This window comes from Polyergus mexicanus, unplaced genomic scaffold (genome assembly GCF_030449975.1).
Source record: "Polyergus mexicanus isolate NDT 795.1 unplaced genomic scaffold, iyPolMexi1.0 SCAF_7, whole genome shotgun sequence".
NCBI classification, from domain to species: Eukaryota; Metazoa; Arthropoda; class Insecta; order Hymenoptera; family Formicidae; genus Polyergus; species Polyergus mexicanus.
Genome location: NW_027223327.1, coordinates 699,416 through 714,728, shown reverse-complemented (window position 1 = coordinate 714,728; position 15,313 = coordinate 699,416). Strand labels below are relative to the sequence as shown.

General features: G+C 43.7%; 1 protein-coding gene across 12 annotated transcripts in view; it reads left to right on the top strand.

Annotated features, from left to right (window-relative positions):
• The window catches only part of LOC138934959 (putative transcription factor SOX-15), a 41,722-nt gene that overhangs the window by 6,859 nt on the left and 19,550 nt on the right, over positions 1-15,313 (top strand). For 3 of the 12 annotated variants that reach the window (XM_070299132.1, XM_070299133.1, XM_070299134.1), the window contains 2 exons: positions 674-802; positions 11,463-11,925. In XM_070299132.1, the coding sequence (XP_070155233.1) occupies positions 11,753-11,925 (173 nt within the window). In that variant the 5' untranslated portion in view covers positions 674-802; positions 11,463-11,752. The other 9 variants (XR_011447193.1, XR_011447192.1, XM_070299131.1 and 6 more) reach the window with 7 other exon arrangements.

The window sequence follows — 15,313 nt, the reverse complement described above, 5'->3', positions numbered from 1 at the left end:
TGAAGATATTAAATTAAAAAAATAAAAGCTCATTTCAGAATTGAATTTTGAATTAAATTTTATCTCGAGACTCTCAATTATTTGGAATATATTTAATATCGAAAGTTAAAAGATTACCAATAAATTATATATAATTCTTGTAGAATTTTTATCGAAGAGAAGTTCTCTAGTTCTCTAGTCTCTCACGGTATCGAGACGAGTGACAGAAGATGACGTAACAAGTTTTAGACATTTTTCGAATCATGTGCGTATTTTATTGAATTTTTAATGTCTATCATATCCAAAACTTTCAATCCGGTGCGTTTCAAGGATTAAATGTCAAAATGGCAAACAACATCGCACGCGTCGCGCCATGTTCTCGCCGACAGTACACCGTGCGGTTCGGGTCAAGTCTCTCTCTCTTTCTCTTTCGGAATAGGATGTATTAAAAGAAAAAAGAAAAAAAGTATCATCCTTGCGTGTCGGAGCCGCGGCTGAGGTCGAGGAGCAGCGCGGCGCGGTACACCGCGACGCCACAGCACACGAGGCGGTCGTGCATAAGTCAGCACTCAGGATATTTCGTCATTTCCTGCTTCTCACGCGATACAATCTAAATTAACTATGTTCGCTTGGCTAGGCCTCCTCCCTCGCACGGAGAGTCTCGCATCTCTCAAGAAAATTTCTTATTTCCTAGCGAGGAGGGCCGCCGTCGCCGCTACCGCCATCGCCGCCGTGCAAGGTACACGAGGGGACGTTGAGAGGACGAAGACGGGGAGGCTGAAGACCTGGGGCTTTCGCAACGTTCCCGTTTTGCGTCCGTCAAGTGAGTAAGTTGCCGCTAACGCATTCTCCACGGCTCGGAAAATCGGCCTTTAATATTCCTCTCGCAACCGGAAGAGAGATACGTCTCGTCCTCTTGCATATTGTCGCCCTGTTCGCGGAGAGAATCTCGTTTGAGAATCACGTTCCTAAGCTACCTCTATCTAAACTCTACGATAAAAAAAAAAAAAGAGGAAAAGCGGGTAATGAGACAGATGGAAAAAAATACAATAAAAATCACTCGATATTTAAAAAAAAAAATTTGGAACAATTGCAACGTAAACAAGTCTCGTCGGCGAAAGAAGAGTCGAAACCACGTGGTTTATATTCACACACAGACTGGTTGCCAAATTTTGCGAATTACGGAGGATTCTAATTTGTGCGCCTATCCTCGGGGAGAGGCCGTTTTACGGCTCGAACGAAGCATCCGCGGAGGAAGTAGGGCGTAAAGTGCCTTGAACTTTGAACCGCACTTTTTTTTTTTTTTAATTAAGAGGGGAATGGGAAACACGATAATCTCTATGTCAGCACCTTATAATTCATTAATATTCTTAACAACGTTAAGCATAAAAATCGAAGAGAGAGAGAGAGAGAGAGAGAGAGAGAGAGAGAGAGAGAGAGGGAGCACAGCGTTTTTGTAATTATTATCTTATTTCTGTTTTTGATGTCGTAATCAAAATTTTCTCACGATATAATTCATTATAAAACATTGCGTAGAGATTTTAGTCTTATTCTACATTTTATGTGTTTCGGAAATTAGAGCCATTGAAATTTTTTTTTTTTTTTTAATGTTTTTTTAGCTTCCCAGAAATATGCTAGAGCGAAACAGTTATGTCGTTAAAGGTTTTAATTAATTCGAAATTACGATAGAAACTTACACGCGCGGGTATCCACGTGGCTTTAATTTTGGCGAATGTCTGACCAATGATGGAGCGCATCACTTGGTGGTTTCTCGATAGTCCTCTCTTCTGTCTCGTATTAGCTATAAATTGCGTATACGCGGGAAAGATTTGAAAATCGCGATTAAACGATCAGCGACACGCACGATGATCACGATCGGACGAGCAATTTTGTAATTACGATCGAGCGATTAAGTGGCGTTTTTCCTTGGAATCCGAGGTGGTGGCAAACTTCAAAGAACGCGCGGAAGAAAGGAGATGATATCGGCTACGAGTATGTGAAGCGCGGAAATGTTGCGCGGCGTGGCGGAGAGAACACGCGCGTGAGCAATAAAAGAGAGAGAGAAAAGACAACTGACCATAGTGCAAATACACGCGTTCGGAGAAAAACGCGGGATATACGGGTATTTTGCATAGGACGAGCACGACGAGCATGCTTTCTCTTTTCGTCTTTACGTTGCGACAACTAATCAACGCTATATGTTACCGTATCGACCTTAATTGCTGATAACGGATAATTTTCGCTCTTGAAAATATTTGACCAACCAATCGATCCTTCTCCCATCGTTCCCGTGTCGCGAGTCTCGGTCCTTAGGGTCGCGCGAAACGGGGCCGGCCAACAATGCGTGACGTGTGACGATACGCGTGCACGCACGCGCACGCACGCACGCACGCACGCACGCACGACTACGCGATCGTTCCCGTGCCAGTGGCGTTTCTAACAAATTAACGGCCGATATCTCTCGTCGTTTACCCTTCTTCCTTTGCCTTCTGGCTCCACCTCCCGGCTCCGGCGTGTCCGGGCCGGCTCGTGAGAGGAGCCGCGCGAGTGGCAACGTCCGCGCGCGGGGTTCGCGGGCGCGTCCGGAGAGAGATCATTTTTGCCACGTATTTGCAAACTGAATAATAAATACCATAGATGTATGTACGCGAAAGAGCAACGCGTTCCGCCTTCACGCAACTCGCGCTTAACGCGGATTGGTCGCACCGGCCGCGAGGGGACGGCGATATTCATTCCGTCGTCTCTCCTCCGCTCCGTGGACCTACTTTGTACACGCACACGCGCGTACTATACGGGTTGCACGTGCGGGATAAATTCCGCGTGGAGGGGACACGTATGCACGCCGTTGTGTGCGCCGTGAATCTCTCTCTCTCTCTCTCTTCTTTTTCCTTCTCTGTCTCTTTGCTCCCGTCGCGGAAAGAAGCGGCATTCGGCTTGAACGAGTCTGTCTCTCTTGATCCGCATCTCTCTCCCTCTCTCGCCTTTCTCTATTTCCCTCCATCGCTCGCTAGCTCTCTGTTTTTCGATTTTCTCCTTCATCGTCTTATTACATTTGATCTCATAGATCGCGTATTTTTGATACTTCTATCTCTCTCCTTTTTTATCACGTAATTATCGTATATTTATTTTTATCATACATTATAGTTTTTATTTTATAAAAATTTTCTTTATTCTTCTATCGCGTGTATATAATTTCTTCTTATCCTCGGAAAGATTCTGCCGAAGAAAAAAAAAATATAATAAATATCTTCTTTTCTTTGCCTCTGTTTCTCCCTTTGGTCTTTACGGGCCAAAAGTATATACATGCCTGCATAATCGCGAATGAATACACACTCATTCTCCAACTTTGTTCAATAGATTCTGTTCTCGTTGCATCCCTAAATGTAAACGTGTCAATCGGCGAGCAAGAAAAATACAACGAACAATACTTCGTCGAAAAAATATAAAAATTTTGACGTACTCGAGATTATTGATGTTAACCGATAACTGATTGTGCGGGGGATAATATAATCTGGTAATAGATACATTTAGGCAAAGATACGTGTCTGATATTTATTAGAATTCTTCGAGACTGTTGAAATAATAATAATTTGAGGTGTCAGAGGGAAAGAAGGAGATTAATTGCAAAAATATCAAATTGAAAAGATATAAATTTGATTTGCGAAAATAAATTTAGTCATTTTTTATTGGCATGCGTATATAAGCGAAAGAAAATATCATTGTAGGGACTGATAATAAGAAGCGAGACGCGGAATATCAATGATAATATACGGCGAGCGCCTTCTCTCGTCACGGCTATAGAGACTTCATTTCGTTTTAGGGATTGTTCGAATAGCATAAATATTTATGCGCGTACGCAAGCATTACGCGCTTGCCAGCGCATTAACGGGCACAATGCACCTATATCGTTTCATATACATATCCAACTGCTCAGGTGAGTGACGGCCGTTCGAGCGTGTGATGTTTTTCTCAGTTTACTTTACGGTTCTTCGGGGATGTCGCTTTCTTCCGTATATATATATATATCATCGTTTCTATTTTTATAAATCTTCTCAAGGACTAACAATATACAGGCTAATAAAATCGGCGACAACGGTGTGACTCTTGTTGTGAAAAATATAAATTGATTTTATTTATTATTGTAAAAAATTTAATTAATTCCCTTCTATTTATGGAGGAAAAATCCTCTCTCTCTCCACCGTACATTATACGATTTACAGAATACGATGTATTTCGTAAATAGATGAAAATGGACCGACATAACAGTCTGTTAAATTATTATACGCGTGAAGGGATGCGAGGAATATTTTCTTTTCGAATATTTTCGTCTCTGTTGGCGAGGTATAGAGCGAGACGGCTACGTCATCGAGATTGGTATCGATCGTATTATCGAAAGGGCAGCCGGTATGCGAGTCGAGCGAGATAGCACGATAACCGCCCCGCATCCTCTCTCGCGCGCGACTTGGTTCGTAATCTTTTAAATATTCAATTTTGCACGCTCGGTTTTACATTCACTATATAGCGTATCGGCCGCTACGCTAGACGAACTCGCGCGCGTGCACGCATATGTTTCTCGACTTATATGAAAAAACAATTACACATTTTCAGATCGTATTAGATCTGATCCACGATTGATTCTTCTCGAGGATCTCTATGGATATTCTCTCGATTCGTCGTTAATTAAACTATTAATTAAATATCTCGACGATACTTTCTTTCAAACGGATACTATGAAGATTAATATTAAACATTATCCTTGACGATGATATCGTATTCCCGATAAAATTCTCCTAGTCGAGAAAAATATCTTGCCGATGGAGGATATAAAAGGAAATGCGCTCCAAGACTTATGTGTTAATTTGCGATGCATGATTTTGCGCGCGCGGAATAATTAACACATCCCCTCTTACACGCTTACTTTACACGGGATAAAGCTCGACGTAACGAAGCGTCCGACATTAACGAAGCGTTAAAGCGAGGCAGGTGTGTTGCATTAATGTAGTAAGACCGGGAGGAATATAAAATCGCATAATCGCATACGGGAGAGGTCGTATTAGTAATAATAATGGGATAAAGATGCGATTTTTATCCACTCTCGCGCGTAGTTTATATTTAGACTCGCGCTTAGAGTGAATTTATAGTCATTGCTATCGGGATCCTTTATGCACCGTCCCTTGGCGATATTGCGCTTGTGCCTACACTCCTCTACGTCGATGGTTCTCAAACTTTTTTCGCTCGCGGCGCACAGTTGAGTCGCCGTCTCTCTCGGGGATCATTTACCGCATTTATTTTTCATTACGCGAAACGCGAGACAAAATTTCTACAAAAGAGAATGAGATATATACATATAGGCCTTTCCCTTCGAGATGTCCGCGATAATGCCGTAACGTTTAAATCTTTGAGAATCACTGCTCTAAAGAGAAAGAAAGAGAGAGAGAGAGAGAGAGAGAGAGAGAGAGAGAGAGAGAGAGAGAGACAGAGAGTACAGTGCGCGTCTATATAATCTTTCTCGGCTTTTTTTTCACGCGCGTGTGATGACACCCACGTGGTCTTCGCCGCGACTTGGGCGCGCGCGCACGCGAGCGATTCGCATAGAGAGCCACCAGCCAATATTCTATACGGCCGCAACCTTTCTCCTTCTCGTGTGCTAATCAATCTATGCGCTTCCTACGCTTTTACGATTACGTAATCGCGGCATTGTGCTAGCCTCGCGTGAAAATGAAAAAGGAAAAAAAAAAAGACGAAATCAAGAATCTCGCGCCTCGCATTCCGCGAACCACCACGACGTGCGAAACGCGCGGTCGGCGCGAACTCCCGACGTGCCGTAATCGCCGCTCTCTGGGTCTCCGTGTCTTTACGATATCTCATATTCCAATGACATTTGCGGATACTTTCGAGTACCGGAGGGATCGACCGTCGAAACGCCGCGCTTACAAGCTGCGCACTTTATTATTGGCGCGTTTCACCGGAGGCGATTCAAATCGCTCGCATTGGGCGACCATTAAAATTCACTCCAATCAAATTATAATATTGCGTAACATATAATTAGTGTATTCGACGTGCGTATAAAAAACGATCGTTAAATATTCCCAAGCCATTGTTTTACGCTCGTTATCTTCTAGTATATATTGTATATATATCCGTCAATTATCGTTAAAACAATTTGAGAGCGCCTTTCTTTCCTCAATACTCCGTCGAATACTTATCAAAACTCGCCGCCCGCTCCTTGGTACAATTTTTTAAATATTCTTTCCCCTTCGTCGAACGATGATCCTTCATCCATTTTTCGTTTCGTCGCGCGCGGAAACTCTCGGCGGCGATGGCGATGGCGACGGCGGGAGCGCGGAGAAGATGCGCGCCACCTATTGCACGGGCGGATCCGCGAGGCTGCGGTACCTACCTCGCGAGGGGGGCACTCGCTCGCGCGGGGCACCTTCTCCCGCCAGATACACCCGTGCCCACCAACACGGGCAAACGCACGCTCTCACACGTGTCTACGCTGATCTACGCGCAACGTACACGCACGCACGCACGCACACACACACACACACACACACACACACACACACACACACACACACACACACACACACGGAGATCCGTTTCCTCCTCGTACGCTCGACCGGTCGCAACACCGCCGCCGTGCTCGTGGTGGTTCGCCGCGTTACGGGCCCCGGCCCCGGCCCAAGTAGCAAGTCACCTCCGCTCACCTCGGTCCCGACTTCAGTCCGCCGTCCGCCGTCCGCCGCTCGGCTCGAGTCGTCGTGCAACGTGCAACACGAAACGCGCAAGCAGAGAGCGGGCAAGCGAGCCGGCTCGCTGTCGCGCGCGAGCCCCGACATATGCACGCACGCGTTGCACCGTTCCCGATAAGACCGCGCGCGATCGCTATCATACGAACGAGACACGCGTGATACGCCAATTATCGCGCGCGAATACCAAAACATTCGTCGTAGAGTTTGGGAGAGGAATTTGAAGAGACGGATCGGAGTTTCTAATATATATATATATATATATATCGGAGCGACGAGATCGAGAAGCGGTGGGCGCTGAGCGCTCGGCAAAGATTCCGCGGCCAGCTGCGCAGGCAGAAACGGAACGTGGTATTATGTCACACTCCCACGCGAGCGACGGCCGTCGCCGCTTCTGTTGTTGCTGCTGCTGCTGCTGCGAGGCCCAACATCCTCATCGTTTGACATTTCTGCGGGCGTGCAGCGATTGACGGATCACGCGCTCCATTGCGGATGTTACGCTCGTTTCGTTCCGCCCTGGTACATCTCGAGATCGTCGCGACGACATCTCACGCGAGAGACATCTTCCCCGAGTGTTTTCCGCGATGCGATAAAACAGCGCCGATCGACAGTGACTTGTCATCGCGAATCGTCGGTTCGAGGAAGATTATTCCCGGATCAGACGCATCCTCTAACGGCTTTTGACAGGTAACGAGAGAGAGAGAGAGAGAGAGGGAAAAAAATCATTCGCGCTGTAAGCGCGCCTTTTCCACGATCGAAACTCGATCGTTTAGTGCGCGAGCGCGTAAGCATCGTGCAGTGTCACGTATCGATATGGCACGCGATATCTACGATTTCGCTGCGTATATCGTCTCGGCTCGGCTCGGCGCGGCGGATCGATCGTGACGCCGGGATATGAAATCGGTAATGAGCTGTAAATCTCCGACGTGTACATCGAACCGCGTATGCGGGTGAGTCACGCGTCACAGATACCGACGATACCCACCCGCCGACACACGTGCGCGCACACATACGTACGCGCATAATATACGTAGACGGCACCTTCTCCTCGGCTACGTATTCTTTTCCCTTCGTTAGAGAAAATCGAAGGAAAGGATAATAAGCGAGAAATACACTCTCTCTTGCCCGCCGGCCGGTTCCGTGGTTGGCCGCGCGCGCGCGCGTGGGCGTAAACGAGAGAGAGAGAAAGACGATCCGGGCAGAAAAGATGGGGAAAGGAAAGAGAGAAGGAGACAGAGCGTACAGAGGCGATTTTCTGAAAAATTCACGGTGAAACCTTCGTTAACGTTCGGTTTAGACGGCACGTAGCTATCCGCGTGCCGTCCATCGCCCGCGGCAGATAATCCTGTTTCGATCGAATCGATTCGACTCGAAAATCGTCGATGCGATAGGCGAAAGCGGCCGATATCGAGACGAGAAGCACTCGGTCAACAACGATATTATTCCATATTATTTGACAAAGGGATAAAAATGATTTATATATTCTCGATAATTTCGCACAATAATTGCACAAATTATCGCGATCGCTCTATCCAGGATCGCGCGTGAAAAATATCGACGTTCGAATCGCTGACGAAGCGGATCTTCGTCCTTGTCACGATTACGCGAATGACTTCTGAAAATTCACGATAGAATCGTGCACGCGATCGATGCGCGGCATCGTCTTACCGCGACTCGAGACGGCATCACGCTATTCTCGATTATGCTAATAATAATAATAATAATAATAATAGTTTCGTCTTGTCTCTAATGCGTGTATAGGAATTCAACGATTATCGCTAATCTAGCATTTGCAAACTAATTTCAAAATCGAACGAAGGAAGAACGTATTTCTCGAAAATTTATTCCCATAGAAATACGATTTAATGTCGATGTTTTCTTTATCTAAATGTAATTTATTGCATTTTCCCTCTCTCACACGTGGTGTACAAAAAGATCTAAGCAAATTTTTTGTCGCATTTGTGCGCGTTGTGTTCGACAACCTTCGTATAATTTCTCAGACGCATCGAGCGAATTACGCATGAGTTAACTCTCCATAATTCGATATTAATTCTCGAAAATTTCGAAACTTTGGCCCTCGGGATATATTATAAATCAGGATTAACAAATCCGAATGGAGTGATTCGGAAACTGCGTACACGCGCAACCACCTTCGAACATTAACAACATTTGGCGTGTCTAGTCTCCTCAAACGAACCTTCTCTTCGAATCGCGAAAAACACCAAGATCGCGACATTAGAAAGTAATGCCGTAATATCGATTTATACTTGGTCGATTATATATCAAGAGATATCCGTCTCGATCAGCGGTGATGGCGCGTGCTCATTAACGGATCGCCACGTTCGTCGCGATTACGCGTGTTACGCGTGCCTATATCCGCGAATACGTACGACTCTACGCGATACGTCGAGTTTCGTTGAGAGAGAGAGAAAGAGAGAAACACGGGGTGGGAGCGACATACCAAAGTCGTCGCGCGCGCCAAACGAAAACAGACGCGACGTGTGTGGGGTGGGGTGAATCGTAAAATAATAAAGTTAGAAGATAGATTTAAAGACAACATTTTCTCGTTGTCGCGCACATTCCTCTCTCGACTTTCTCATCGGCATCCTCGCGCGATGTATCGATCTGTCATTGTGATATTATTGCGTATACGTCTCGTACGTGTCGTGTGGTGCATTCGTTAAGCGCGAACGCGAATTGTAGCGATGTGTGTTATGCCTTCGCGTATACGCACGACTTTATGATTTTCACCGCGTATGTACATGCGTATTATGCATCTCCGTCGGCGAACGCATTGTGCCGTTCAACTCGCGACGCTACGACGTATTATCGTGCGACAATTGTCTCTCTCTCTCTCTCTTTCTCCTTCTTTTCGTTACGCGACTCGTTTCCGCTCGATTCTGTCTTTAATTAAACGCTGCGTATATTGAAATACGAATCTCTCTCTCTCTCTTTCTCTTTCTCTTTGGAAGATATTCCACAAAGTCTCCGATTACGTTTGCCCGATAATCGTGTCGTGTATTTACATCCACGTAACTACTCGGATAATCGTGCGTGAACGTAAAGATCACGCGAGTATCAAGTTTCATAGGTTTCGGTGTTGAGACGTTTCGTATATTCGTAACATTCCACCTTCAATTGCCATTTGTTTCGCGTAGCGAAACGTTGCGGGCGTTTTACCGTTCGCGAGCCCGGTTATTTACTAACGATTAGTCTGATATATATTACCACACACACACACACACATATATATATATAATTATATAAATTATAAATTCAACGTTTGCAACGTAAACAAACAGATAATAAAAATAGACGTATACATAATGTAAAACTATATATACATCTATTTTTATTATCTGTTTGTTTACGTTGCCAATGTCAAATTTATTAACTCAGGTGGAATTTATAATTTATTTAAATTAGACGATGGATATTATGTCGTTTCACGCCTTGTGGATTCAATTGGAAGAATCGACTATTCCGAATATTATTACAAGTTTTATCGTAAATTCTTTCAAAAATATAATACGTATGTATGTACTTGTTCCTGTTTAAAAACTGTTTTATCATGATATCTATTAATATTAAATTTTTTTTTTTTTTTTTTTTTTTTTTTTAATTTTAATGGGGATGATAAGAATTTTTATACAAGCTGCAAATATTGCTAGCCAACATAATAGAAAAAATTCAAGCGGGAAATCAGTATAGCTGTTTAACCAATATATCTCTCTCTCTCTCTCATTCTATTAATTAAACTTTTTAATCGTATCGTATCTTAATTGTGCGATGTTTTTTTTAGCGATTATAAATATCTTGGATAATTCCCAACAGATACGGCACAGCCGTTCTCGATCCCTCGGACTCGCGTTTAAATTCTTACCGTCATAATTTTCTCAATATCACGGGTGAGAAAAAAATGCGATTCGACATATATTATTTTTCTACGATGGAGAAACACGCGTGTGATTATAGTCATTTTCGTAGAATATCTTTTACACGACGGCTATTAAACGTTGAAGCACGAATGGAAGTCGATCGATATCCAGATGCCGATCGTTATCCGACGCGACTTTTCGAGCCCTTCGATTACACGAGCCCCCCCCCCCCCCCCCTCTCTTTCTCTCTCTCTAACCTGTTTACGGTTAGAGAAATTAAATGGACACTTTCATCAAAACCGCGACTTTAAACTACATTTAGATCGAAAAGGAGAAGGGGGGAGGGAGGGGGTTATATAACCCGGGACTCGCTCCGTTAGAGGTATTCGAGCGCGCGATTTGAGAGCCATTGAAGAAACTGCGCCTGCGAAAACATTCCATAATTCTGCCTCAACGACACGAATCTAAACTTTTGATACGCGATCGTGCAACCGGAAACGAGGAATTAAGATTCACCAGCGCGAATAAATGTATTTTGAATCAAATTGCATTCGTATATCGCGCAGTATGAAAAATTAATCCCCGTCGTCGTTTAATCGCTGTAATGACTATTTATTTATTTATTTATTTATTTTTTTTAAATCATCGGGCGAAATTGCGTGCTGCGTCGTCACGTTTCGTTCACCCGGCGGGGTGAAAAAAATAACTCGAATTTAAATTCAAAAACGATCATCCGCATGCAAGTCGCGCAAGAGTCCGTCTCTCTTTTTAATAATCGCCTATCGATCATCCGTCTAAATACGTACATGTCATTAATACCTAAGTAAATGAATTTATTTTCCATGATTAACAGGCGACGCGCGTGCGAGTGGAGGATCGCCCTGCGAGTTAAACGGACGATTTCGCACCGAGCTCGGATGTATATACGTATACTCGCCGACAGGACGATGTTATTGTTGTGAGTGTCGCGTTTCCTTATACGTAGATACGAGAGTGCGAGTGAATTACAAGGACAGAAAGAGAGAGAGAGCGAAAAAAAAGAGGAAGAAGAAAACGGAAGGACCGAGAGAGGGAGAAAGAGAAGTGCATCAAATGCGGGTGAAATGGATGGTACGCCAAGGAAAAGCGAAGCAGTGCTAATATATGGATGCCCATGGGTGGAACTTGGCCGAAATGTGCCAGCGTTACCATCACGCTATACCGGCAGCGGCGGCGCAGAATTCCTCGCCAGCTAGGGATCCCTCGGCTGCCATCGTGCAAGGCTTGTCAACCGCCACGCACATCGATCAAGCCAGCCCGTCTTATTCCCACTACACGTAAGTCAAAAGTCTCTTCTTCTTCTTCTTCTTTTTTTTTTCTTTTAATCTCATATTTATTTCATAAATCGACTTTTCGTAAATTCGTAATAAACGTACTTTGACGGTCTCGCAAACTTTTCTCGCAAATGTCGTCGGGGACTCTTTAAACGAAGAGACGAGCCCCGCGTTTCGGCGCGCGTGGCCGGGCCCCGCGTATCGCGGACTTATCGCGAAACCCCGTCCGGGGCCCCGGATTCTCTCAATTGTATCGCGTATATATTAATAACGATACGGCGAATTAGGGATAAGTATACGACCGCGCGGTCAGGCCCCCCGGTAATCCTGTTATTAGCGCGGCGATTAGGGGAAGATGATCCCCGGGCAAATTGCAGGGGCGTATACCGCGCGTGTTTGGTTAACATAATCGCCAATCGCGCTATCGCCGATCCGCGCGAGTTTCTCGAGACGATACACATACATACATACATACATACACATGTACGTACATACGAAGCGATGGATGGCGTTTCTCTCAACCCCCTCGTCTCTCTAAGGATCGCGCGCGTCTCTCGTTTCCCTCCTTTTTAAATTTTCTTACTTCTCCCTTCCTCTCTCTCTCTCTCTCTCTCTCTCTTTCTCTTCCCTCTTCTCTCCTCCCCCGCGCCCGCGTCCTCGAGATGTTGGTGTGTTGAAAATCCATTAAATTGCAGTTTACGCTCGAGATTCAATGTTTCACTATCATTACGTCGTACGAAGGCAAAGAGAATAAAAGTATCTTTCTCTCTCTTTCCCTCTTTCTCTCCCGACCCTTTGAGACTGTTAAGGAGGAGGTTGAGAAAATAGCATGCGCACTGCCGGTATGCGTTTCTAACGTATCGTATAATTTCAGCTATTTCTTATCTCGTCTGCCCGCAGTCTTATTTGCTCGTCTTCTTACGGCACATATTTGCGAGATGCTGCGAGAATTTCACGTTCAATATTCGTCGCTCTTTGTGCTTGCGCGCGTAAATATTTTATATATAATTCAGATATTTAATTTAAATTTATCGCATATGTATGCGTGTCGGCTAAAAATACCGTGTAAAAAGATATCGACCCAACTTTTTTCCACCGCGATGTTTCTCGACGATGAAAATCAGCTTTATTAAAATGATTCCGTCCGGTTCCCATTTGTTGCTCCCAGCTGCCAGCCGTCGCACGGATCGCGAGGATCGCCGTGTCACGTTATTTCGTTTCATATATTCCGGCAGATTTTCGGAAGACAATCGAAATTTTAGCAAAAGAGTTACAGAGTTTTAACTCGTAATTTACTTTTAAATTCTATTTTTTTTTTTGCCGAGATTTTTATAAGATACAAAACTTGAGTTAATTTTTTTAATCGAAAAGAAAAGTTGAAACATCTTTATCTTTGGTCAATGTGTGAATTTACGATGACTCGATCAATTTAATACCTCGGTGCGCGATTCAGCAATGATACGTATTCGCTTATCGATCGATTCTCGTATTTACGAGGCTGAATAAAAATTTTGCGATCGAATACGAGAGCGAACGAGATTGAAAAGTTTTTCCGCTCCGGCGTCAAACGTTTTCATCTGCTGGCGATATATCTCGGAAACGTTTAATTCTCGTCGCATCAGCGGGTATTTCCTTTCGTCTCACTCGAGATAACGATATTAGTCGTCAATTTAAAATATCAGTCACAATTGTTTCAAGTATCCTTACGCTACGTGCCGCTGCATTTTAATTTGACGTTTCGCGCAAAGGCAAATTATGTCACGCGAGCTTAACTTTTGTTCTCTCGCGTGATAAGAATTAATATCTCGATGCGGTTTGTATCGCGCTAGCCTACTCGACTCGGAGTCGAGGCTCAATTTGCAAACATCGATTATATCGGCGAAACGTCAATAATTCCGTGAACGACACGCTACACCATCCGGCAGGTCCCGGTTTTTCTCGATACTCGAGTAGCTGGAAATCGAAAATTGTCGAGGTTTTTACGACTCGGTCGGCTTGATGGATTCGCAGCGGGATTTTTCAGCTTTTTGCTTCGCCGCGTCTCAATTCTGAATACGAATTCGAATGAGTACTTGTTACGGAGCGACGACGTCGCGCTTGACCCCTGGCGTAGTGCGTGTCGCTGACGACTTTGTCATTTCTACGATTGCGGTGAGTCAGATCGGTGACTTGACGATTGAGCAATGACTGGCAGTTAATTACGGATTAATGGTCAGTTATAGTTATTTGGACGCACTAAAAATAGACGCTCGACACATTTATCATCTTGCGAGATATTGCGTGTCAATATCACGACTGACCGATTCTTCATCTGTATTAGTCAACGAAAAATTTTCTTTCCATTCTATATTATGTACGAGAGAATAGCACATGAGTTTTGTATGCGTATTTTTTTTTTTTTTTTTTTTTTTACAAATTTCAAATAATCGCGGGCTAATAAGATAGTAGTGCGTTAGTTTTCATAGAAAAATAAGTTTTCTACGAAACTGAATATGTGCACAGGGCACGAAATTTACTTGGTGCTATACCAAGATTTTTAAAAATAATCTCAATTCGAGATATATAATAAACCCTCCTTTACCCCCCTGGATAAATAGATTATTTTTAAAAATCTTGGTATAGCACCAAGTAAATTTCGTGCCCTGTGCACATATTCAGTTTCATATAAAACTTATTTTTCTATGAAAACTAACGCACTACTATCCGCGTTCTGGCTCTTATTAGCCCGCGATTATTTGAAATTTGTAATGTCACATGAGAGCCTAATTTCTTAAAATTTGTCTTTTTTTTTCTTATTTTAATGCTATAATTATCGTTTTTGTAACGAAGAAGAAGATTACGAGATAATAAACTTAGTTTGATAGCAAGCTTGTGGCCTCCGCAAATGACGCCGCATCGAACGATCAGTTTTCGATTCGCGGATACGTTGGTGAGAACGTATGCGAGTTACACGTGCGCTATCCATCGCTATTTTAGAACGATCGTAAATCTATAGTGCATTAAATAGTAATAGCAATAGCAATTTATAGACGAATCCAAACTCATTTGCAGCTACGTAAATTCGCATCGTTGAAAACAACGGTCGTGTGGATTATGAATTAAGATAATTAAATGTCTCGGCAGATGATATGGCAAATACCGGACGCTAATCCTCTGATCCACGCTTCGTCGAAAAAGGAAAAAAAAAAAAATCTATGAAATATTTTCAAGGTATCGTATAAATATATAAATAGATAATAATTCCAATGTAATTTTTTTCACGGCCGTGTATCTTTAAATAAAAATTGCACCGTCGTTTTAAATATTAGCGTAGAATTTTTACGGACCGTTATGTCGGCTCTCAGTCGTCTCTGTCTAGACACAGTTCCTCAATTAACGCAACCTTATTCCG